At 38.1% G+C, this 25,512-nt stretch overlaps 1 protein-coding gene across 3 annotated transcripts in view; it reads right to left on the minus strand.

Annotated features, from left to right (window-relative positions):
- Nucleotides 1–25,512, minus strand: part of DPP10 (dipeptidyl peptidase like 10) — a 520,390-nt gene that overhangs the window by 208,727 nt on the left and 286,151 nt on the right. For all 3 annotated transcript variants that reach the window (XM_050711702.1, XM_050711701.1, XM_035556057.2), the window contains one exon: nucleotides 3,309–3,423. In XM_050711702.1, coding sequence (XP_050567659.1) covers nucleotides 3,309–3,333 — 25 coding nt within the window. In that variant the 5' untranslated portion in view covers nucleotides 3,334–3,423. The remainder of the gene's footprint in view (nucleotides 1–3,308; nucleotides 3,424–25,512) is intronic.

Here is a 25,512-nt window from a genome sequence, read left to right on the forward strand (position 1 = left end):
TCTCTCATATATTTCTCCAGTAACCTTCTCCAAATATTACACTAAAAAAATCACTGGATTCATAATTACGTTGGCCCAGACAGACTTCTTCTCTGAAACTCCAGGTTCTTCCACACTCCAGCCCTTTACTTTAACAAGATTATGTTCTTTGAAATCCTCATGTACTTGCTTTATCAATACACTTATCTAATTGCAGAGAAAACCGTCAGAGATAGCTGTCTGCAAGCTTTCTACTTCCACCTACAGAGTAGCGTAACAATTTATATTTGGTGGACACAATGGTTTTGTTTTGTTTTTTAAATATCCTCCTAAATCCACAGAGCAACATTCACAGAGAGCTGTTAAGAGTCCCAGCGACAGGTAACAGGACTGGGAGGCCATTCAGACCCTACGACTAATCCATCACATGACTGAAATCGCCTGTTCTTCCATTTTTCTGTCTCCTTGTTGAGAAAACTAACACATTTCTAAAGCTTCCGAGTATTATCACGGATGAAAACAATATACAGGAACCAAAATATTACTAATATCTTTATTTGTTTACTGAAGCCACAACCATAATTGTGACACAGATACTGTGTTTTGTACTTTAACAGAAGCTACAATATTAATAGCTCAAAATACATCCCTTATTCACTGCAGTTCCTGCTCCATGTTGTACATTCAAGTAATAATTCACATAATAAAAAACACTAGAAAACATACCACTTATTTCCTTGTAGTTTTAACACTACTTGTGTTAACACTACTTAGCTGAAGCTAAGGCCTCTTTGAAGCTTGTTGCATGGACCTTACATAGAAAATTTTGTTTTAAAAACCAGTTAGGTCACAAAAAAGCATTGATCCCCCTACTAAAAAAGGCATGAAAGATGTTTCTTAAAGCTTGAGACAAATCAAAGGACAACTATTAAAACGTACGTGAACCTAAGGGTTTCTCACATTGTGGATAAAACAATGTATAAAAATCATAAGCAAGAGAAATAATTTCTGTTGGATTTAGCGTACCAATAAATCCAATTTTGCCTTGACATGACTTTCACGGAAATGCTTTATAAAGATTAAACAGGCTTCTGAGCAGCCACTGTCTAAAGTTATCATTATACCCCTAAAAAGAAGCAGAATGATGCACAGTGCTTAGGAGAATTTGTATGAAATATAAAAGGCACCCATCAGTACAGGCAGAACTAAATAGAGAAAGAAATCCAATAGTTAAAACATTAATATTAGAAATGAATTGCAAAAACAAATATTTATAACAACAGATTTGTAGCACCTTAGCACTAATCACTTCGCAATAGACCTGTGAGACGGTCTCCAGAGTTTTTCACTTCCTTGAGTGCTAGACATCCAAAAGTCATCCTGGATATATAATCAGAACCACACAGCTTCAGCTACAGTGCTTAGCATCCATCAGCAAAGCAGCAGAGTATCAGAATATTATCTTCCAAAAACATATTAATCATGAAAGTGAAAGGGGAACAGCACTGATTAAGATCAAAAGTACGGAAAGCAGCTGCCCCCACAATGGACCTCCAAAGCTTTCTTTGGTAAGCATTTTTAACCTGCAAGAAACCCCAGTTTTACAGACTAGGTCATTTTTGGAAAAAGACTTTTATTTATATCAGGTTCTACAGTCTCTTTGGGATATCTTAGTACATCTGAGCTGACAGAACTACTTTTCACTCACATGACTCGAACAGAAATGTAGGTCCCAGCTTACATCAAGTTTTCAAGCAAGCTCGCTGGATTTTGAAACCACCCCAGAGATGCTGTAAATCACTGAGCTTTTTTTTTTTTTAAATCATATTCAAAAATAATAATAATATTTCCCTAGGTTGTTTGTTCTTTTTTTCAACAAGTGCCTTCAAAGACTTCAATTTATGTTTTTACATCATTAATAATTCTATTCAGATATAAGAGCCAGAACTGATGTTTATTATTGTGAATTCCACCATAACACTTCTGAGATTTTACAAGCCATGAAAGAAAGGAACCTCTCACTGAAAAGTAAGCACTCTTCTGTCTTAAAGTGTACCATGACATGCCACCATTTGCCCTCTGTGTCTGTCTTTATTATTCCCTGAAGAAACTCCTGTGCACTGAGACTAGAGAGGCACAACTTTGCTTTTATTTTTCTCAAAATGTCCTAAGTGGAAATAAGCAGTCATTTCTTTATCATTACCTTGGACAGCACCGTTCGCATGTAGTAAATATTTCTACAAAACAGAGGAAGCAGAATAGCCCAGAATGTTCCTACAAACTTGCTTTGCTTCTCAGAGGTAGCTGTTTTGCTACCTCTGAGAAGCAAAGCTTTTTGATCTTTTTCCATTCAGTTTTACCACCTTCCTTTCAAGCAGCAGCAGTCTATTAGCATGCTTGCTCAGGCATGGACCCACCAAGCTTCCCTTGATGACTTCATCCAGTGGCCAAATGGTCCGAGACCATCATTTAATGCAGAGCATTTTGCTAGCCTTTTGGCTTATAAAAATTGAATGGTTTATACAAATTGAACTCACATGACAAAATGTTTGCAGACCGATATTTGATATCTAGACATACCATCCAAATCAGATACTTTACATCATAATTTCAAATCTGATAGAAGGAGTTCAAATTTGACAGGAAGAATTCAAATCTGATAGAAAGAATTCAAAGATACACATAAGTAAACAGTTGCTGCCCCAGCAATAAAATCTTTAGAAAATAACCAGGACCAAATTAGAACAAAATAACCATTAGGCATAATTATTTATATATGTGCAATTGCTATTTTGTCTATTAATTGCCCCCCACTTTTTTTTTCTTTTTTCTTTTTTCTTTTTTTTTTTTTTTAAGTGTACTGTTAAGTAGTTTCCTTAGTTTTAGGTCACACAGTTGTTTATTAAGAGAAAGAAAAAGGAAAAAGATTGTGCAGGTACATATGAAAGATGCATGCTTCTGATTCAGTAAGTTTCATTCTCAGTATTAGTTTTCTATGACACATAGTCTTCTCTTAGCTCATCTGTGAATCAGAAATTACACTAAGACAAGTGATAAAATCTTAACATTCGGCTCATACCCACTGAGGCTAATGAGGATCGCTTGTAGCCACCTCAAGGCTGACACAGTCCTAAGAACCTGCTGCCAAAGCCAAATGCTTCTGCTCCACAAGGACTCCAGTAACTCTCAAGTCCCTAAAGGCACCAAATTTATAGTAGCCAGAAGTTAAAAGTTCTTAAGGCCAAGACATATTTTAACATTTATACATCATTTTAATGACTGCATTATGAATCATACACCTTCAGTAAGAAAAAAATAAAGTAGGTTACCTGGGGTTAAAAGAATGACAGACATAGTGATGAGTGAACAAACAACTAGAATCACCAGCAGCGCAATAGCAATTCCTTTCCAGTTCCTCTGCGGAGGGCTGTTACTTCCAAGTTCCTACAGGAATGGAAAAAAATAAAATAAAAGGAAAAGACCATGTTTCATAATCATATATTTCTAGAACTATTATTGATAGGAAAAATTGCTCGGTGCATACTCATAATCACAGCATGGGAGCTGATCCCTATCCCTCCCCTCTCAACAATACACATACATAACTCCAAAGGTGCATATCCGAGGTGCATAACTCATGCTTTTTTAGTGAATGTCTTTTTTTTTTTTAAATACATGTAAATTTATATCCCCTATGAGACAACAAAATGAGCTTATATAATCTATCCAAAATATGACTGGTGTTAAAACTCACTGAACATAAATTTCAGGACAATATCAACTAGCAGTTTATAAGATAATTACAGAAATGAAACGCAGCAATTTACTGTAATTCCACCTAACATGGTATGGACCATAAAGGTTTAAATACACATCCTTTTTAATGTACACTATTAAACTTATTTGTAATAGAAAACATTTACAGAACAGCCTGAGGCTCCTTCCAAAGCTGAACAGCCCTTCTACAGTAGCTCAACTGTAAACTGCTCCCTTATTACTCATAAAAAATCAACAGTAGCTTGTAACTAATGTTAAATGAATGCTTCTGTAACTACTAGTATGCTTAAACCTATGTTCTCTGTAGTTCATGTTTAACTCCTACTAACTCCAGCCCAACACAATTTGTTAATAGCCACAGTGCACTGCCTGTATTCACAGTACAATTTTAGACCAAACAACAGGTTAGCATCCAACAACAGAATGACAAAAACAGTAAGACAATTGTCTCACACGATCCGAATTTGCTCCCACAGTAAACATTTTTTCTATCTATATCCACTCTCTCTGCCACATTTACCCATATATACCATTATCATCTGAAAATTAAATTGCTGTGATAACACTCTCTGTGAAGAGAAACATCTCTGAAGATATTATTTCAGCCTATTTACAAAGCTGGGTTATATTACATGAATGCTGCACAACTTTTCACCAAGTTCCAGTGAATACCAGGTGGTGTAAAAAATGTGAAGTTTAGCCCCTGCACACAGTCTTGATAGTAAGGCCACATACAATCTCTCCCCCTCCCCATGACCTGGACCTGCATCAGCAAGGCCCTGTGAGGCAGCCGCCACCAAATACATAGGGAGGGACTGTCAAGAAATATGAGAGATTACTTGGAGTCTCTCCTATTTGATCTGAGATCCTGGGTTTGTTACTCTCACAAGCACACAACAAGATATCATTTTATCTTTGCCCTTTCTGTAAGCGAAATGGATAGGGTGGCTCTGCCACCTCTGTCATTTTCTGTAGGGAGGACTAACCTGAAGGAAGGCGTCTCTTGCTATGTTTCATAAGCTTTCAAAAAGATATTAACACTTTGTCACACATGGATTATTTCATTTGTGTTTTCCAAATTATATATGACTGAGAAATCGAGCTGTTTTAACAATGGAAAATTACGTGTTCTTATACTTTTTTGTTTAGAATACACCACTTCAAAACCACATACCACCCAGAACAGCATCTTTAACAGCGTCTTGATTTTGAACCCCTCAACAGCTCATTTCTACCTGTGCAAGACAGTTTTTCTCCCTTGTCTTCTTTTCGAGGAACTTCAAGGGAAATTGCTCTTTGCAGTCTGCAAGCAATTCCACAGGGGAAGTCTTGCAGTGGCCCTCAACCCAGTGCAGCCCCTGGCAAGGAACTGCAAGGGGTCCTGGGAACCATAAGTCAGCAATGTGCCCTTGTGGCCAAGAAGGCCAATGGTATTCTGGGGCGCATTTGGAAGTGTTGCCAGCAGGTCAAGGGAGGCGATCCTCCCTCTCTACTCAGCCCTGGTGAGGCCAAACCTGGAGAACTGCGTTCTGTTCCAGGCTCCCCAGTACAAGAGGGACATGGAGCTACTGGAGCGAGTTCAAAGGAGGGCTACAAAGATGATTAGAGGACTGGAACACCTGTCATACGAGAACAGGCTGAGAGAACTGAGCCTGTTTAGCCTGGAAAAGAGAAGACTGAGGGGAGACATCATCAATGTATATAAATATCTGAGGGGAGGGTGCCAAGAGGATGGAGCTGGTCTCTTTTCAGTTGTGCCCAGCAACAGGACGAGAGGCAATGGACACAAACTGAAACAGAGGAAGTTCTGGCTAAATATGAGGAGGCACTTCTTTACTGTGAGGGTAACAGAACACTGGCACAGGTTGCCCAGAGAGGTTGTGGAGTCTCCTTCTCTGGAGATATTCAAAACCCACCTGGATGCCATCCTGCACAATGTGTTTCTAGGTGACCCTGCTCGGCAGGGGGGTTGGACTAGATGACCTTCAGAGGTCCCTTCCAATCCCTCCCATTCTGTGATTCTGCCCCTGCCCTGAAATGGCTGCCAGGCTCTTTCCACCTGTCTGAGCTTGCTCATTTTAGAGAATTTTCACCTCACCAGAGGAGAAAAGCAGTCACCCCGCCTACCCAATTTAAACTCCAGGCCACAGGTCTTCACAGGGTCAGCTTCCTCACCTGACTGACATTAACATCCCCACAGCTAAAGCCAACTCAGGCCTAGTGGTAAATGCCCCCCAGCTCCTGTCAGGCCCTCCCTCCAGGGGGCTAAAATAGTACTTGTACTTAAAAAAAAAAAAAAAATCATTACACAAATCTTCTCTTTGGTGTTGATATCAAGCAGGTAATAGATGAATAATGTTGAATTACAGCATACAGTAGGAAATTACTGAGGACAGTGTAGTACAGCGCTAGCAAGCAGCACCCTCAGACTGAAGGTCAGCATGCACAGCTTTCCTGGGGATCACCACACAGCCATACAGAAGTTTGGTAACTGTTGACCAACAACACATCCTTGAGACGATACTTTACTTACCGAATTCACAATTACCTGTTTTTCACAGAAAGGGGAAAAAAAAAATATATTAAAAAATGGTTCAAGCAGGAATCCATGGCATCCATCTCCTTTCTCTACATCCATTGCCCCTGTTTCCAAACCCCTGACAGACCTGCCTGCTCCCCTCATTTTCTTCATCTTCTTCTGATTCACTTCCACCTTGTTAAACACTAATTATTGCTGCCTATTCCTGAATAGCCTTATAGGTGGTGGGTCTTCAAGGGTGTATATCAGCATAAAACACACGCCGTTTTTCGATCCCTTGGCTATGAGGTTTGGATGGATCCCAAGACAGTCCCATTGCAAAACTTTTAAGGCCTAGACATAAATTGAGATCCAAGCTATTATTTTCACTCAAGTAAGAATTACTTTGATATTCATAGTACAGTCTAGAAAATTAGGACTTACCCTAAACAAAACAGTATAAGCCTTATTGTTACGACATTTAACAGAGTCCAATTGTAACAGAAAAACTAGTAGTTTGTATAAGCAAGCTATGGTGAAAATGCAGTAGTTATTCCCTGAGAACTGTGAGACGCTACTGCAAAGTATTGAATTAAAATGACAGAAGCTGGACAAGTTGATGAATGCCGTCTGTACTGAAGCCTCTAAAAATTGTACCAAGTCTTTATTATTCAGAAGGTTCTCTCTGAAGATTTGAATATCATTCGGTTTCTAAAAATAAATGTCTACTTTAAACACTTCTACAGATTTTTGAAAGGAAAAGATCAAATGGCACACAAAGCTTACTCATACCCACAGTGAGAAAGAAGGCAGGTTTCCAGCTAGAAACTAGTTTTCTAGCTGAAAACGTTGGAGACCGGCATAAAGAGAAAGACTTATCTCTAAGAAGAGATAAGAGAGAACTTGGTTTTAATAACTTGATAAAATTGATTAGTTCCAACTTATTAAAAGTTATTAATGAGGATGACATTATGGTAAGACAACATTCTGTAAGACCTTTGCGAAGATAATGCACGCTAAAAAAATATTTGATAAAACATCAGAAAATTACTATAGTAATGGAAACTCATAATCAATATCAAGGACATCTTTGATCAACTTTCTTGATGTTAAGCAATGCAACTCTTTGAGAACAACCTACAAAGTTTAAAAATACAGTAAGTTGTTAAATAAATAAGATATATTTAGCCTTGCACTACTTTTTGAAAGTTATAAACAAAAGGGACTTAAAACAGCTTTTTAGACCATATATCATTGCCAAGACAGAAGCTGTGATTTTTTGTAAGATAGAGGCATTCAAGAGGAAATATCTAAGAAGCTGTATGATGAGAAGCTTCTGATGTTGCAAAGTTTTCCCATAACTAACTGCTAACTGGCAGATGAAGAACGTGCAGATGGAGATTTAAGGATCTAATCTTGTAAAAAGGCCCTTATATTAAAGTGGTTTGAAAAAATATCAACTTCTGAAAATGGTGTTTTATATATAACGCTATCTATAATGTTGTTATAGATTTTACAATCTAACTCTAATGAATCAGAAAATGGCTGCCTAAAGTGTAATACAATTGCAAGCATTCTCATTATTTAAAGTACCTTTTTCATGAACCATTTAATTGCATTGTTGCCAAAAACAATCCTTAAGTAATATATATTTCTGAATGTAATTTGTGATTGAGTAATACCTTACTAAAACACATCTGCAAAACAAAATATCTATTCTAGTGCATGCACAAGAAAAGTACACCAGTGTTGTAGCTCAAAATGGTTTTGGCCTATTACTGCCGAATGCTAAATGCTGGAAAATTTCATCCAGAAAACGCAAAAGGCAAATAAAAATCAAATATGCGGAAGCATTTTTCTTTCGCCTCTACTAGGTTGCTTTCTAAATATAACACAATTTACTGACTGATGATGAACTGATTCACTGCAAGCATGAAAATCTTTTAAGTCCTATCAGGATGTGGCTTTGAATTTCAAACTATTTTATAGAATCATTAAGGTTGGAAAAGACCTTAAAGATCATCTGGTCCAACCATCACCCTACCACCAATGTCACCCACTAAACCATGTCCCTAAGCACAATGTCCAACCTTTCCCTGAACCTGAAGTGGTGACGCCACCACTTCCCTGGGCAACCTGTTCCAATCCCTGACTAATCTTTCTGAGTAACCTCATCCAACAACACTGAGGAGAGTCTCTATTTTTTGACAAAATACAGAGTCTGACATGGATGTTTTGTCTTTAAAATAAAATTAAAAAAACATTACCTTCATAATGGATGTTACACCTGAGTCTAACAAGATATAACCCAATGTCCTATTACAATAGAAATAAGATTAAATTAATTTCCATTGAATTCATTTCATATAGAGATATCTTTCATCATTTGACACAGAAATGAAAGTGCTTATAATTTAAGTGTGCTGTTTCCTTTGAAGTAGTACTGGGGATATTGATTTGGGAAAAAAAGAATCAGTTAAAATTAATAGATATGTTTAAAAAAGAAACAGCCTCTAATATTTTCATATTTGCACCTGAATAAACTTAGTCTTTTTGTAAGCAGCAAAACCAGAAGAAAATCACATCTTCCGTGTTAAAGCTTAACAAGCTGAACAGTTTTATTCTTAATCGATGACGATAAAAAGTCTTTAAGACAATTTTTTTCAGCAGGCATGCATACAACTAAGGCAAAAACAAAATGTCCGAAAATATTGCCTTAACATGATGCATTAATGTGTCTGGTTTTTGAATTATCTTGATAGCATTTTCCCAACTTCTTGGAAAACTTTTTATGTAAACCATAATACAATATATCTTCTACCATAGTATTAATGACAGAAGCAGGAGGACACTGCCTGGTGGGAGCAGTCACACTGAAGGGCACTATTTAAAGCCTGGGGACTGAAGAGTGCCTCTGCCAGGCTTTTGCCAGAGAGGCAGGTTAGTTAAAATGCAGCATCCCTGTTGGGACAAGAAATTAAAAAAAAATAAATTTTAGAGGCACTAAACCTTCTGAGAGCTGGAGCTTTGCTAAACAGCTTTTTCTCATAGTACTACCTCCCCATGCTGTGACTGACCTAGCTGATAAACAGTGAGATGACCCAAACACAGAAATACGCCTCCATCAATAAAAATCACAAACAAGAATTCCAGAAGTTTTAATTATTTCTGCTATGTTTATGGGTACAGCTCAAAGCTAAAGCTGAGACTCTGACATTTGTGCAGCCTTGGGTGAACGTTACCAGGTTCACCACGCTCAGTGATACAAGCGCGCAGGTGCACACATTGGTGTTTACCCCTGTTTTTTGGAGCAGAAAACCCAGCAGCACTGAGCTGCAGCAGTGCCTGGTGGTTGCCTGGTTTCATGCTGGGGTACTACAGGCAGACAAAGGATCTCAGTCACAGGACCACAGTTAGTTTGTGGTAACACAGCATCTTCTGAACCCTTGAATGACTTGTCTTTCTTTTTTCTTCTTCCTTTTTTTCTTTTTCTTTTTTTTTCCTAAACTGTTCCTGTACTGTCGCCAGGACAAAGCCTGCAGAGGAAAGCTCTAAATCACAGCTTTCCTTTATTTTGGCAGGAATTTCAGGGGCAAAGTGCATTAGGCTGTGAAAAGCAAATGTAATTTGCTTTGCAGTAGGAATGCGAATGAGGCTCATTCTGTAGCTTAGATGTAATCACGACAATATCACTTAATGACTCCTCCAGCATCTACTTCATTAAACATTATCATTTACATTCCCCAAACATGAAGAAAAGGTGATAAACCTAAATAGACAAACAATTTCATGTTGTATCTCAGGTGTTTTAAAAGATAGACCCAGGATACTTACAATAAAAAGCATGCAGACTTTCTGGAGTTCTGGTCTTGCAACTGGTATTAAATACTACATAACTTGATTTGGTAGTGTTACTATTTGCAAGAAAATTACCACAAAAAGCATTTAGAATTTGTGATTAAATGATTGCATCCATTCCTTCCCAGCTGTTTTTGAGTAACCCCATGGCCTAGATAGCAAGAGAGACTAAAAGACAGATCCACAGAGTGGCACAGGATAGTTACAATCCATTTGCATAAGTACCTATCGTTTTCATCCCTCATGCTCCCTTTACAATTTGCCGTGTTATAAGATCCTATTGCTGCAGTTCTTGTCTGAATGATTATGGTCATACAATTACTTTCTCTGGTCAATATCTTCATTCATCAAAATGTTTCAGCTTCCTTTCAGAGGTGCTGTAAAATGTCACTTTCACCGGAATGCATGACTTGCTGTCAGCCCTGTGGATAATGGGCATTTTAAAAAGAGAGCAGCTTGTTAGCAATTATACTGCTTAGCATAGGTATGGGATTTGGTTGTGGGAACAATCTGACTTCACGTTCTTATTTCTCTGGGATGTGCTGATAAGAGAAACCCCTCTACTTGCAGAATCAAATGGGGGGGGGGAATAATCCTAATCCAAACCAAAGAAAACAAAGACAAAAATCCACCTCTGTCTCTGAAAAAAAATAAACTAAAAGAATAAATGTTCACTTATAAGTCATTCGGAGAAGCGATAATCAATCACCCACACTGGTTATGTATTTTCTTAACTCTGCGAAGCATCTTGTGCTTTTTTCAGCCTTGATCATTTTTGTTCTAAGCACAGAGGTTTTTCTCCTGGCACTGCGAGTGCCCGTTCATGAGCTGCACGATATTTTAGAAGAGCTAACGTCAACACCCTTACTTCCAGCCACTCACGGAAATGGTCAGAAACATTTATAGAAACTATTCAATGTATTATGGTTAGTATTAAGAAGGAATTTCATATCTTCCAACTGATTTTGCAGTGTACCTTGTAACATTTACTAAAACGTAATGAGTTAGCTATTACACTAGAAAAACAAGTAAAAGCACAACTTCTAAAACATTCTACCAAAAATCACTGTTCATGGTCTAATCACAGTAGATGCGTTTTAAATAGATGAAAATGGGACAGCACAGCTGATCAAAACAGCATGGCATGTGCACAAATCAAATTTTGTGACCATCTACTTTTTTACGGATATGATAATATTCTCACTCACAATGCAGAAAAGCAAGAGGAAAAAGAGAGAATTCTCAAGCTTCATGGTGCACAATATTAGAAGATATGTAAAAGTCAGGTAGTGGAATATCAGTCCATATAGCAGTCCATAAGGACAGCTGAGTAGCTGGGGCAGAGGGAGACTTGGATAAAATAATAATGGATGGCAAGACTAGTTTGTATTTGAAAGAAAAACTAGTCACGATGGAGAGACAAGCTACAGCAGACAAGGGAATTGCTTCGACTTTTGGGAGCTGAGTTGAATGTAACACATTTCTGTAAAGAGGTACAACGCCACACAGAATTATTGCAGCTTCAGAGGCAACTTCATTGTGACTCAGTAATTCAAAGTTTTTCTCCCTTTTCATCTTGCGTTCACGGTCTTTTGCAATTTGCTTCCAAGTTTCACAAGTAAAAATACTGCACTCTATCTAGTTCAGCAGAAATATTTGGATTATTAAGGAGAACCACAAAGTTCTGGTAGGATGTGTGTAAGTATGTTGAGGCTTAGAAGTACCTATGTACATTAAAGTTACATTTAGCCACCTGTGAGGATTTTTGTAAGTTCCTGAGTAGGATAACTTAACACCTGCTTGGCTAATTAAATCTGTTTGCAACACTCAACCAATCTTCCCTGAGAATCTCACCTCCATACAGCTAGTTGTCAAGAGGAGTCACACCTTCTTTGGGGGCTTGAGGATCACTGCTAACCCTGGTGTGACTGCAGGTTATCTTCCCAATATCCTCATCAGACCAAAGCTCCAATATTTACACTGTGCTACATCTTCTCTTCCTCACACAAATCTGATCTTGAAGCTAATGAGATTTTTGTCTGAATGTATATATATATATACTAAAAAATAAAATAAAAAAATAAAATCTGTATCTTGAAGATTGCCTGTAAGATTGCATGGAAATAAATGGTTCATTTCCAGTAAGCCCATGCATCATTAGTATCTACAGGAAAGTAACAATTCATTCGTCATAATTAAACAAAATTCTTAATGTATTTTACCAAAGTAAGTAATGCCAATGACAGAAAAAGATGGCAAAGCAGCAGACACAAACATGATTTTATTGCAGATGTCTGTGATGTAGAGGAAGAAGTCTATATAAATACTGGCACAGTCATTTATGGCCAAAAAGGTATTTTCACAAATTCCTATTGATCCAAACTTTAATGAAATGTCACAAGATAGTAATATATTTCTTCCATTCTTATGTTGAAGAAAAATCAAGTAAAAAGTCAAGTAAAATAATATACCTTTAAAAAAGACATAAAAAATGGATGAACACAGGCTATACAAGTTGCATACCTACAGATCTTTCAATAGATATAACAGTCATTTGCTGGAATTTGTCATTTTCATTACCCAGAAACTAAACAGTAATTGGCCTGATTTGCAATTAAAAATAAAAAAGGCATTTAAATTTATTTTTAATTCTCAATTATATTTCCAAGTTCCCATAACAGAGGACTTTTAAAACTGACTTAGTCAATTTTGGCATTAATAAAAACATAATATCACTGTTCATTGAGGGTTAGAAACAAGGAAAGGTTACTATACTGCAGCAATGTAAGTTAAATTCAGGCTTATGCCACATAACTTTATAATTTAAATTGAATCCAGTGCCCCTATATGTAGTGTTATAACACTAAGCTGTGCAGAGGAGTCTAACTCTAAACTAAGACTATTGTTAGACCAGAAGAACCAAAATCGCCTTCTGGAGTTTCTCATTGATCAGATGTTTATACACACACTTGATTTTATACCATTTAAGAGTCCCCAAAGAATGGATACAAGAAAAAAAAAAAAAAAAAAAAAGCTCAATAATATTAATGTAGGAGTTATCAAAATACAGAATAAAAAAATACAGAATAAATTTTTAAAGAATATTTTGCAAATTTCCATCAATATTTTTCCACTTGTGTTCAGATTATACAAAAGTTGCTTGCAAATAAAACAGGTAATCAGGTAATTACAATCCAAGCATGTCTTAATCTTTTGTGGGCATATATACATATATATATACACACACATATAAATGTCTCATTGTGTGTATATATATATATATATATATATATACACACACACACAGATATAGATTCTTAAAGGCAACATTACAATAAAGAAATCAACATGTAAATAAACCAAAGCATATCAGTGGCAGGAAAGGGAACACCTAACCTCTGCTTTTAGGGGGATCCAGGGTAGTAGAAAGTTGGATGAGTTTCCCAAGGTAATGGCAGAATGGCAAAACACATATCTTTAGATGAATACCTGTGAACAGAGCTGTAACAAACAAAATTATTTGGCCAGTATCACTGGGCTCTGATTAGGAATTTATCTCCATGATTAAGTTACCTGGTTTACAGAAAAATAAAAGAACTTTATGTAAAGCAGAGAATTATGATTCATCAGAAATAAAGATGTTTTTTCCTGCATACAGTTAGAGGGTGAAGACCTCAGAAGGAGATTCATAGATGGGATACTATATACTATATTATATAGAGATAATATATGTATAATCACCTAATGAAACCAAGACCACAGTTCACTTAAAAGCAATGCAAGTCCTTACAGCACTAATGACATTACATTTTTCATATGCACACACACACACACAGCTTATAAAAAGGTATTTATTGAAAGACTGTGGGTAACCAACTTATCTCCTTATATATACTCTACTCAATTAACAAGCAAATGCAGCACTAGGAGAAAAAATATATATTGGGAATTTCTTGGCTGTTTTACAGGATTCATTGATTTCAACAGTATACTTCAAGATAATTTAAAAATCCAGCATTCTTTCTGCCTACAAACTCTTCTTAACTTAATGGCCAACACTACCTACATAAAACACTTTAAAGGCCACTTTTATGTTTTATGGGAAATGTAAGTGTGGATTTCTTCACATGTAAGTGCCAATGATTAACAAGTGTCATTTCAAATTTGTGGAAGCCTGCCATGAATTATTTTTTGGCTAATTCACAGTTTATCAAAAGTGCTAGCAATATCTTGTGCAGGAAACTACTCTTCACATTTGCTGTTGAGTCTGTGAGGTTTCAGAAACCTGTGAGGTTTCTTCCTGTTCTCTACAGCTCATAATATTATAAGCTCCTTTTTCCCTGTAGAATAACTGAATAATCCTTTATATCCTTCTTTCATTGGTGTAAACAATTTATTAAGTTTTATGGGAGCAGCTATATTACAATTGAAGTTACACCTTTAGGCAGCTCTAGATGTTTCCACGGAATTAGTTTTGAATAACTAGCCCAAAGAATTAGATCCTCGAAGCTGGCCTGACACACACCAAGTGATGAAGCAAGCGGCAGACCACGCACTGCACCTGTGATTTCTGGCTACAGTAGCCCTCCAAAGAAGCAAATCCACAAGTGGAGGATGATGGAGGCATGCAGCCACATCCCCAAATACATGACACAACACATCTACTGAAGTAGCTGTTGTACAGCACATGGAGTAGGCAAATACAACTAGAGACTGAACTCCATCCTTTCAAAGTTCACCACCACCAGAGTTAGAAGACACGTTAAAAAAAAAAAAAATAGGGAGTTTTAGTTCTAATAAAGTGGTTGTTTTGGAGTTTGGGTTCTAGAAGTGGTTCTAATAGAACTGGCTCTGATGTGAGTTGGTCTGATGGGCCAACTAGTTCAAAACTTGGAATTTCTACCCCAAATCCACATGCTACAGTGATCACAAGTCTTGCAAATAACCCCATTGTGCAACAGTCCAAGATATTCTTTTTTGTGTATAGTCTTTTAGTCTTGACTTTTCTTGGGATGAATGGGGACAATACACTGATTTTTCTTCATGAAAACTAGAGTCAATGGAAAAGCTCAGCTTTGAAAATCAAAACAGTCAGTAGCCTAGAGTCCTATGTCCTTTAAAGCTTACTACAGAAAGTTTTCAAGGGCAAAAAGAATGGCTTATCACACATTCGGAACTGAAATAAGTGTATTAGTCTCATCAGTTCAAAAAGACTACCTGTCTACAACAGAATCATTTGCAAAACAATATGATATTTTAATCACATGATGTTCCAGCCTGATGCAGTGAAAGAAATTGAGGCGATAAATCTCATAGGAAAAGTATCTAAAGTTTGTAGTCCAGTATAATTATAACTAAATATCCATATTGCTCATGTTATTCTTAATTAGAATATATCAAAACAGCTGCATGCAACATTATTGAAAGGTAGTAAGTGGGGCATTTTATAACAGTCATTTTTCTGACTAAATTACCAGTTGTTGTTATTATTCCATTTATATACTGGAATATAAATAATATATTATTAATAATATTATATATTTAATAATATCCCATTATAAATTATGGAATAATTCCGTTATTTTCATTAGGAGAGGAGCATATATACTTAGTATTATAATCATATTAGATAAAATAACCTTTAAGCATAATGAAAACAGGATTTTGTAACTAAATTAAACTAGGACAACATTTTGACTTGGTATCTTTATTGCATGAGTGTTTTTACTGTGTACAGTTATGAAGAGAATTTACATCTTACTCCGAGCAAAAATATAGATTGTTCTTTAAGAAAGAATGGGAAAAAAAAAAAGAATTAAAAAACTGTACATACGAAAATATCCAAGAGAATAATGAAAAGTTTTGCAAAATACAGCTACACCACCAGTAATTGCATACGTCAGCTTCTGAAACAAGAAGCTACTAAAAATATATACAGTAATTCTTCTGTGTGCCTTTGTCAAAGAGACAATCAAAAAATTGCTGTTTACCCAAAAGCTGCCTATATGCCACTCAGCGTCTACCAACAAATACAGCAGCCTTCCCCTTAACCTCCTCCCTCTGAGTATATCCATGTCAGTAGTCAATGCGCTGCAAGACACCGCAATAAGAATGCTTTATTTTCTGTTTTCTATGCATTCCCTGAGGTTATTAGTTGCATACTTAGATAAACCTGCAAGTGAAAAATGAAAGAAACCCATGGTACTATTGTCAAGCAATTTATTTTAAGACTGCAACTTCAAATATTTAAGCATAGCAAGCAAGAAAAGGCCATAAAATCTTGAAAGAATGAGACCTGCTCTTGTTCTGTAATATGCCAGGCACACAATAATTACTGCATTAATGTGAAAGTTGCAAAGAAAAGACAAACGTATTATTCAGATTACTAGTCAAGCTATTGTAATAGGACAAAGGAGAAGAATCAAATCAATGCCTTGACTACAGCTGGTTTATCAGGAAGTGCCCACAAACAATACTCAGTGCTTTCCTTCATGGCCATGCATTAAGGCTGCAAATCTTCACTAGTGCTCCACTTGGGCTCTAAATTGAAGGTGCAATTACTTGTGCTCTGACTGCAGCCAAGCTGATTTGCAGGCTCCATCGGGTAATTAGGCACATGAATGGAAGAAATCATTGGTAAAACTAATTGCAACTCAAAAGACTGCATCTGAAAATCCATGTCAGAATGGACCTGATAGCCAGAAGGAAAAACAAGTGGAAATTCATTCGTCTTACACAGCACAAGCAGCCATGTGCGGCTCGACCTCCCCAGCAACACCCTCTTCTGTGACAGTGTTTCCAAAGACTCCTTACTAGAAATACAAAAAATTACAAGGCCACTCTCATCTCAGAGGAGAGTATCATCATGACCCACATCTATCCTGACAGCTGTATCTGAGCAGCCAGCTAATGATGGGTAAATTAAGGGCAGATATACATATTACCAGACAGATCTAATACTTAAATGTGTATTTAAAGAGACAATGATCATATTTCACGGAATCACAGAATCGTCTAGGTTGGAAGAGACCTCCAAGATCATCTAGTCCAACCTCTGTCCTAACACTAACAAGACCTCCACTAAACCATATCACTAAGGGCTACATCTAAACGTCTTTTAAAGACCTCCAGGGATGGCGACTCAACCACTTCCCTGGGCAGTCCATTCCAATGCCTAACAACCCTTTCAGTAAAGAAGTTCTTCCTAATATCCAACCTAAACCTCCCCTGGTGCAACTTTAGCCCATTCCCCCTCGTCCTGTCACCAGGCATGTGGGAGAATAGACCAACCCCCACCTCTCTAGAGCCTCCTTTAAGGTACCTATAGAGAGCGATGAGGTCGCCCCTGAGCCTCCTCTTCTCCAGGCTAAACAACCCCAGCTCCCTCAGCCGCTCCTCGTAAGACTTGTTCTCCAGACCCCACACCAGCTTCGTTGCCCTTCTCTGGACTCTCTCGAGCACCTCCATGTCCTTCCTGTAGCGAGGGGCCCAAAACTGAACACAGTACTCAAGGTGCGGCCTCACCAGAGCCGAGTACAGGGGCACAATCACTTCCCTAGACCTGCTGGCCACACTGCTTCTTATACAAGCCAGGATGCTGTTGGCCTTCTTGGCCACCTGAGCACACTGCTGGCTCATATTCAGCCGACTATCAACCAATATTCCCAGGTCCTTCTCGGCCAGGCAGCTTTTCAACCACTCATCTCCCAGCCTGTAGCGCTGCTTGGGGTTGTTGCGCCCCAGGTGCAGGACCCGGCACTTGGCCTTGTTGAACTTCATACAGTTGACCTCAGCCCATCAGTCCAGCCTATCCAGATCCTCCTGCAGAGCCTTCCTTCCCTCGAGCAGATCGACACACGCACCTAACTTGGTGTCATCTGCAAACTTACTGAGGGTGCACTTGATCCCCTCATCCAGGTCATCGATAAAGATATTAAAGAGGACTGGCACTGAGAGCCAGAGCACTGAGCTCTGGGGGACTCCACTAGTAACCGACCTCCAACTGGATTTGGCTCCATTCACCACAACTCTTTGGGCCCAGCCATCCAGCCAGTTTTTAACCCAACAAAGAGTACGCCAGTCCAAGCCACGAGCAGCCAGTTTCTTGAAGAGAATGTTGTGGGAAACGGTGTCAAAAGCCTTACTGAAGTCAAGGTAGATCACATCCACAGCCTTCCCCTCATCCACCAAGCGCTTCACTTGGTCATAGAAGGAGATCAGGTTCGTCAAGCAGGACCTACCTTTCATGAACCCATGCTGACTGGACCTGATCGCCTGGTTGCCCTTCAAGTGCTACGTAATGACATTCAAGATAATCTGCTCCATGAGCTTCCCTGGCACTGAGGTCAAACTAACAGGCCTATAGTTCCCCGGGTCTACCCTCCGGCCCTTCTTGTAGATGGGCGTCACATTTGCTAGCCGCCAGTCGACTGGGACCTCTCCTGATAGCCAGGACTGCCAATAAATGATGGAAAGCGGCTTGGCCAGCTCCTCTGCCAGTTCGCTCAGTTCCCTCGGGTGGATCCCATCCGGCCCCATCAACTTGCGTACATCCAAGTGCTGTAGCATGTCGCCAACCATTTCCTCGTGGATAGTGAGGGCCACATTTTCAAGTATATAACTGATTTCCAATTGTACATCTTCTGTGCATCACTGTCTTCTGCAATTACAACAGTTATTTTTATACCTGTTTTTGAACAATAATCACAGGATGGGTAAAACTTCATTAAGCTCCATAAATTGTGGCACATACTACAAGGCACTAAAAATTGATTGCCATTACACTAACTTAGACAGAAACACGGGCACTAGCAGTAGCCAAAACATCAGCTATATTATTTTCCCCTCAGTTTATTTTGCATTCTACCTAAATCACCCCATAAACATTGCCAAAATTGAAGTGTTTTATCCATTTCAGTGGTTCTGAGTCTGACTGCAAGTAACCAGGGAACACAGATGACACAAGGTCAAATAAAAATAAAATATTATTCAGAATGAGTAGGAAAAAAATTCCTTTAGAGAAACGTAATAATTTATACCTGAGGAACTGCCTAAAATGTGACTGTGTAGTGCTTATCCACTTTTTTTTCCCCTTATTTCCAGGTCTTCTGTCTCAATTGTCAGCTTTCTATCTAAGCCTATATTCAAACTGGTGTCATGAATTTGTTATCACAAAACAGTGGAAAACCCTGTGGGGAAAAACAAATCTCAGACAACAAAACAGGTAGCTCAGAAATTCAAAATTCTTGCTGCTTGACAGTATAGTACCCAAATTCAGTCTTCATGTATGTCTACTCAAACCTTTTGAATTTAGCCACTACTTTTTGAAGACATACCTTCAAATAGATAAAATCTTCATTATTGACATTGAACTGAATAGGAAAACTATTTTTCTTCTTCTGTTTTGTATAACAGCAAGTTCAAGTAGAGATCGTTGCTGTAACTGATCTTTGCAATGTGATTCTCCTTCCCATGTAGGTCACTACACTTCCTTACCTACTCTTGTTTTTGTTGCCCCTAACACTGAAAAACGAGAGTTTGACTTATGTTCATTTCTTCAAAAGCTCCAGTCTCTCTCATCTTTACCTTTCTACAGAACAGGCTTTTTACAGACACCATGGAACTCTATCCTTTCCCTTCCACAACTCTCATTTTCTCTACATTGACTGTTTTACTGTCTAGAAGTATAAGTAGTCCTGTTACCTACAGTGACTATTAAGAGCAAGAAAGGTAAATCAGATCACTCCGTTTTATCAAAAGTTCACAGTGATAATAACAACTTCTAACATTTTGAATGAGTATAAGTACTTAGGGCTTTATTTGAAAAGATCAATGTTAGGTAAAATTTAAGTAAAAATATTTATGAGCAATATTGTGGTGTGAAGCTAGTTCATTGCGAATAAACTGCATTTTAATTAAAAAATAAAGTAATATCTTGTAATATTAGACATATTTTTAATGATCTTCCAAGCCTATGAAGCTGGTAAGATTGTTTCAACTGTTACAAGAAGACAGATGTACGGCTCCTGTTCTTGCAAACACTTCAGCACATTTGAGAGACCCCACAATCAGCTCACTGTGATGTGTCCACAAGGCTCGTTGGGTGTCAGAATTTGTGAGTTCATCACAGAAGTGCACGCATAACCTTCAGTAGCTCTGTATTTCTACCATGATTTGAGCATACGATGCAAAGACAGTATGCAACATCTCCAAACACTTGGTAATCTGAAGGGCTTACTGCTGCAATATGTATTAACTCACATCAAAAAGGATTTGTCAAAAATAAGTAGCACTGCCAATCAAAGAAAATCAATGCAATTTTTTGCTGTTTTAGAACATAATCTTTTCTGTCAATTCTTTCTTTTGAATATTGTATTTTTGAATGAAGGTAGGACATTATGTGAGTTTGCAGTACCTACAAGGAAACACTACATTATACTGTAAATTTGCGCATACACAATGAGTAACTAACATACAGCATAACAAACCTCGAAGGCCAATGAGACTATGACATCTTCCCATAGCAACAAGCAGAACTTCAGAATGTTAGAAATTAAGATGAAAAGCAAAAAAATAAAAATTTAAATAACCGATAGTCAATCAACCTTGACCAGATGCCACAGGGACAAATCAAAGGCATGACTGAAATGATGTGAATTTTGAGTTCGTTTTTTATCGCCATGTATCAGCTTTGGGCATGGACTCCACTCTAAACCACAAATGAAGTCTAAGATTTTATAAACTGATTTTGAATTTTATTCTTGAGAGGAGCATGGAAGGAAGAATTATATTATCATGCCAGACTGAATTTGAGGAGAGTGTTAAAAAATATGCTTTTGTCTAAAATATGATTAAAAATTTGGCTTTTAACAATTCAAAACTGCTCCCTTCAAAAAAAAAAAAAAGAGAGAGTGGGAGAGAGAAAGGAAAAAGACATGGAGAAATGGAAAGGGAATGCAAAAAGGAAAGGGAAAGAAAACAAGGAAAATAAGAAAAAAAAAGGAAAAGGAAAAGAGGTGCCACAGAAACTTCAGCACTGCTTCAATTTATAACCATCAGACAAGGTAAAACAATTCATGTTTATAGGCAATCACTGTTTACTCTGTAATTGTATTGGTATTGAACGTACTTTGTAAGGGCTCAGTTGTTATGAAACGATCATGCAAAAGCATGGACCTGATCTGGAGTCCTCAGCAGTCTCTCAGGGTCAGGCTTTTCATGGCACCTGATTTAAGCCTCTTGATTTCAATGGAGATGATTTTACCCTAGTACAAACAGTTCCAATTAAGTCCTAACCATGTGAAAATACAATGAAAAGCACTGCATTTTAATTTTCCTGTACTTTACTGCTTACACATAGCAGCATGCAAACCTATATCACATGGACATCCTCCCTTTAAATAAATAAATAAATGAAAGCATAAGTATTGGCTAAAAATAGTTTTTGAGCTAAAATACTAATTTCTGTTTTTATGATTCCAGTGAGGAAATCCTTCTACCTGGCTACAACCATCCTTTATTTACAAAGCCGAGCTGAGGAGTTAAAGGTGGTCAGCTGCTCTGCATATCTGGGCATCAGTAATTAAATCACAGTGCAGAAAACTTAAGTGGTGCAGTGATGGACACAGCAGTGGAAGACAACTTCTTTACGGGAAGCCCCCAGTGCCCTAAAAAGGATGATAAGATGCTTATCCATTCTGAAGGTGGGCTCAGATGAGGAACACCAACGTACTCAAGGATGAAAAGTGCTTTCCCACTGTGGAAAGTTATCCAGATGCTGTATTTCTTCCACTGGAGGAAGTGTATTTTTTTATTTAGTGAATCTGATTTAATGGACATATAAATACTTTTTATATTTCAAAGATAAATATATATCATAAGCTCTTAAAAAAAATAATCTTAAAATGGGGTGTAAAAGTATTTAAACAAAAGAACTTAGCAAGGATGCTATTTTGCCAAAATGCTCAAGTCCAGAGTTTTAACATATATTGCCATTTTTCTTAGTAAAAATGTTTCCAAGGCAAAATCAACTCTGCAGAGTCTGTGTCAGAATGATGCTTCCACTTCTCATCTACACATTTCCAGTGTACAGGCATCCTGCTTTTAGGTGTGATAATTTAGTTGTAGCGGAGTGGCACTCCGCTTAGTAACCTGCGCAGTAACTCCTGAAAGGAAGAAGTACCAGAGCTGCCTACATCAATGCACTTACTCTAGCAAGGCCATTTCGAGGACAAAATCCAATTATAACTTTGACATAGTTTTACCTTCAAAACCAAACATGAAAGTAATAGTATAATATGCCTTACTTCCCTTGTCTATTTTTTCTATTTTAATTTTCAAATTTTAATGAACAAAGACACTCCAGAAGCAGATCCATTATACAAAAAAATAGACTCCCGTCTTCAAATATGACCTTTTAATTAAAATATAACAGATCATTAAAAAAAATATTTCAGCAGTTGAGAACTCTGAAAATACAATTCTCTTAAAACTTTATAAAGAGAGAAGTGATGGCTGAAGTTACAGGCAATTTTATTCTCAAGGGAAAAGTAATACTTGCAGTGGGAGTGAGCTATAAACTGATTCATTTGGGGCTGAACTTGGGCACGGAGGTACAAGCTAAAGTCATAGACAACCAAGGGGAGTCATAGACAACCCCTCAGGGGAGGGGTCCAAAACACTTCTCTGAGAATATCTTAAGCACAAAGCAGCCCAATTTTGTGAGGCAGGGAGCAGACAGGCCCAGCAGGTGAGCACCGCCGTGCCCCAAAGTGCTGCCACTGATAGCCAAGGCTGTGCAGTGCCCCAGCCGCTGAGGAGATCCATGCCTGTCTCAAGGGACAGAAAGCCCCTCGCTGTCAGATTCACAAACCTGCCTCTACTCACAGAAATGCTATGTACTTGATTAAAAAAACATAATTCCCATGTGTCAAACAACAGGACCCCAAACAAACCTAAAATAAATTTTTAAGCATGGTCAATGGCAGGAGCTGAACTCTATTCAGTGGAAATAGAATATAGGTGAGTCGGTAGCAAAGCATCAGTTGATTTCTATTGTATCATTAAGCCATGACATTACTGCTCCTTAAGTGGTAAAGAAAGCACAACCAGGCTGACAGTGCAGCTGCCTTGGAGCTAGGAGGGAAAGATAACCCTTCAGTGTAGCCTACAGCACGGCCTACAGGAGGTGCGCTCCTCAGAAAGGCAAGGAAGTGAAAATAGTAAATAAACCTCACAGAAAGAGCAGTGTGGCAATGTATGACAGACAAAGCAAAAGAAAAGGATATGTAACAGGTCAGAGTCTGGCTTGAGAAAAGACCTGAGCATGTTACCGTCCACGTTTGTTCCTGGGGAAAAGTCACTGAGCTCCTGCCCCGTGGAGCCGGGCAATGGGATGAGAAAGGGGAAAAGTGTGCTTTTTTAGCAGAGAGTGAGGAGTACACACGCTGAATCTGCTCAGTAGTCTTGCAAAAAACCTGCACGCCAGCAGCTCACTTTTGATGTTCTCCGAGAAACAGGGCAATTTCCACCATCACCACACAGACTGTTAGGCCACCTCAGATCTTAAACCCACGTATGCACAAGCAATCTACCAGGACGAATGATCGTTCGTCTTCCCCAGAAGTTTCTGCTGGAGGAAGGTCTCATTTCCTCTGCTCTTGATGTCAGCAGCAGGAGAGACAATTCTTAACTACAAGTTACCTCCCTCACATCACACCCATGTGTGCAGCGCTGGAGACAGCATAACAAACTCATCCCTCTCAAATCTTTCTCCCAGTAAGAAAATAATTTCTTTAACCTCAGTATAGCAAGAGATACCATTCATCCACAAGTACCCATCGTGACATATCTTCCCTGAACAGATTATTTTTATTAATGTTTTTTCTCCATTAGTTCTTATCTAAAAGATACGTCTTTCTTGGACAGCGCTGACAACAGAAATAAGATAATAGTGGGAGAATGGTCATGTATTACTTTCTGAACACATTGAACTGGTGAGTTTCAAGAAAATTTTCTGGGAACTTCCCCTGAGCCCAGTTCCCTGTGCAAAAAAGAGCCTGAGAGCGCTGCCTGTGCTGCAGTACGTGGCATGTTTTAAAGTGAAATATGTTCCACTAGCTGCCCACCCTCTCTTCACCCTGCCAAGTCTACGAGTTTTATTATTAGGCAGAAGTTAACAATTCACACAGCATTTCAAGTTTCAATATTTCTGTTTGGTGCCTCACTGTGTTGCTCAGAAGAGCTCTGCTGTCTGGGCTTCAGATGCCAATGTGGATCAGAGCCAGCCTTAAAAGTATGTAAATTTGCACTGCCAGAGAAGTAATGATTAATTAAAGGCACAGGAATTAGATTCAAAAAAATGTTCGAGGTAACATTAATTTTAAAACCATCTCAATTAGTATTCCATACAAATGCCTAAGATTGCATATATTGCCAAACATTATGAAGAAGCAGGCTTCTGAGAAAGATTATGAACAGTAGAAGTTTTCACAATGGTCTTTTTCATCTTCTGACTGGGGAGGGAGGGGGAGAGAGAGAGAGAGAGAGAGAGAGAGAGAGAGAGATGCAAGGCTTCTTCTTTTTCCTTTTTTTTTTTTTTTTCAGGTTACTATAAATCAGTCCACTACTTCAGGGTTAACTGCCACTTCTTAACAGAAAATAGAGACAACAAGAGAGAGCTGAAGATTCAGGTTTATCTCACTTCAGAAAGCTGAACATTACAGCATACATTTTCACAACAATATTAATGAGTTTGGGTTATTTTTTTAACAGCTTCTTAAACAGCACAGTAGATCAGATTCTGATTTCAACTCCCACTCTGGAGTAGCAATACTAAAATGAAAGGAGATAATTCCAGTGCAGATGAAACCCAAATTGAGACCATTTTTAATGTAGGCAGAGTAGAGCAGTGCACTCTACATTACCAGGTTAAAGTAAGGGGTTTACCCAAAGATTAATTTCCAAGACAATGACAAATTCCCCTGCAGCACCACACCTCATAACCACATCATGAATTTTCTGACCGAAAACAGCACATTTTAAAGAAGAGATGGAAGGGGCCCTGCTGAAAGGGTTGTTACAAAAAGGATTGTCCCATCCTCGACCAGGGCTTTGCTGATGGTAAGACACACTGATTGCTTCAGGCAGAGAAGGTAGGGATTGAAACTGAAGGTAGGACTCAGTATAATTCATTTTTTTGAAGCTATGCCCTTGATGATCCTCAAAGCTGATACTGCTTTGGTTGAGTAAGCCCTGAAACCTTCTAGGATTGAAGACCCTTTACTTCTGTAAACACTTTTCATACAGTACTTGAACAAAGAAGGTTTCTGAAGTAGCCAATTCTTTATCGACTTCTCCAAACATCCTAAAACACTCTCTTC

The sequence above is a fragment of the Cygnus atratus genome, chromosome 6 (assembly GCF_013377495.2).
Source record: "Cygnus atratus isolate AKBS03 ecotype Queensland, Australia chromosome 6, CAtr_DNAZoo_HiC_assembly, whole genome shotgun sequence".
Lineage (NCBI taxonomy): Eukaryota > Metazoa > Chordata > Aves > Anseriformes > Anatidae > Cygnus > Cygnus atratus.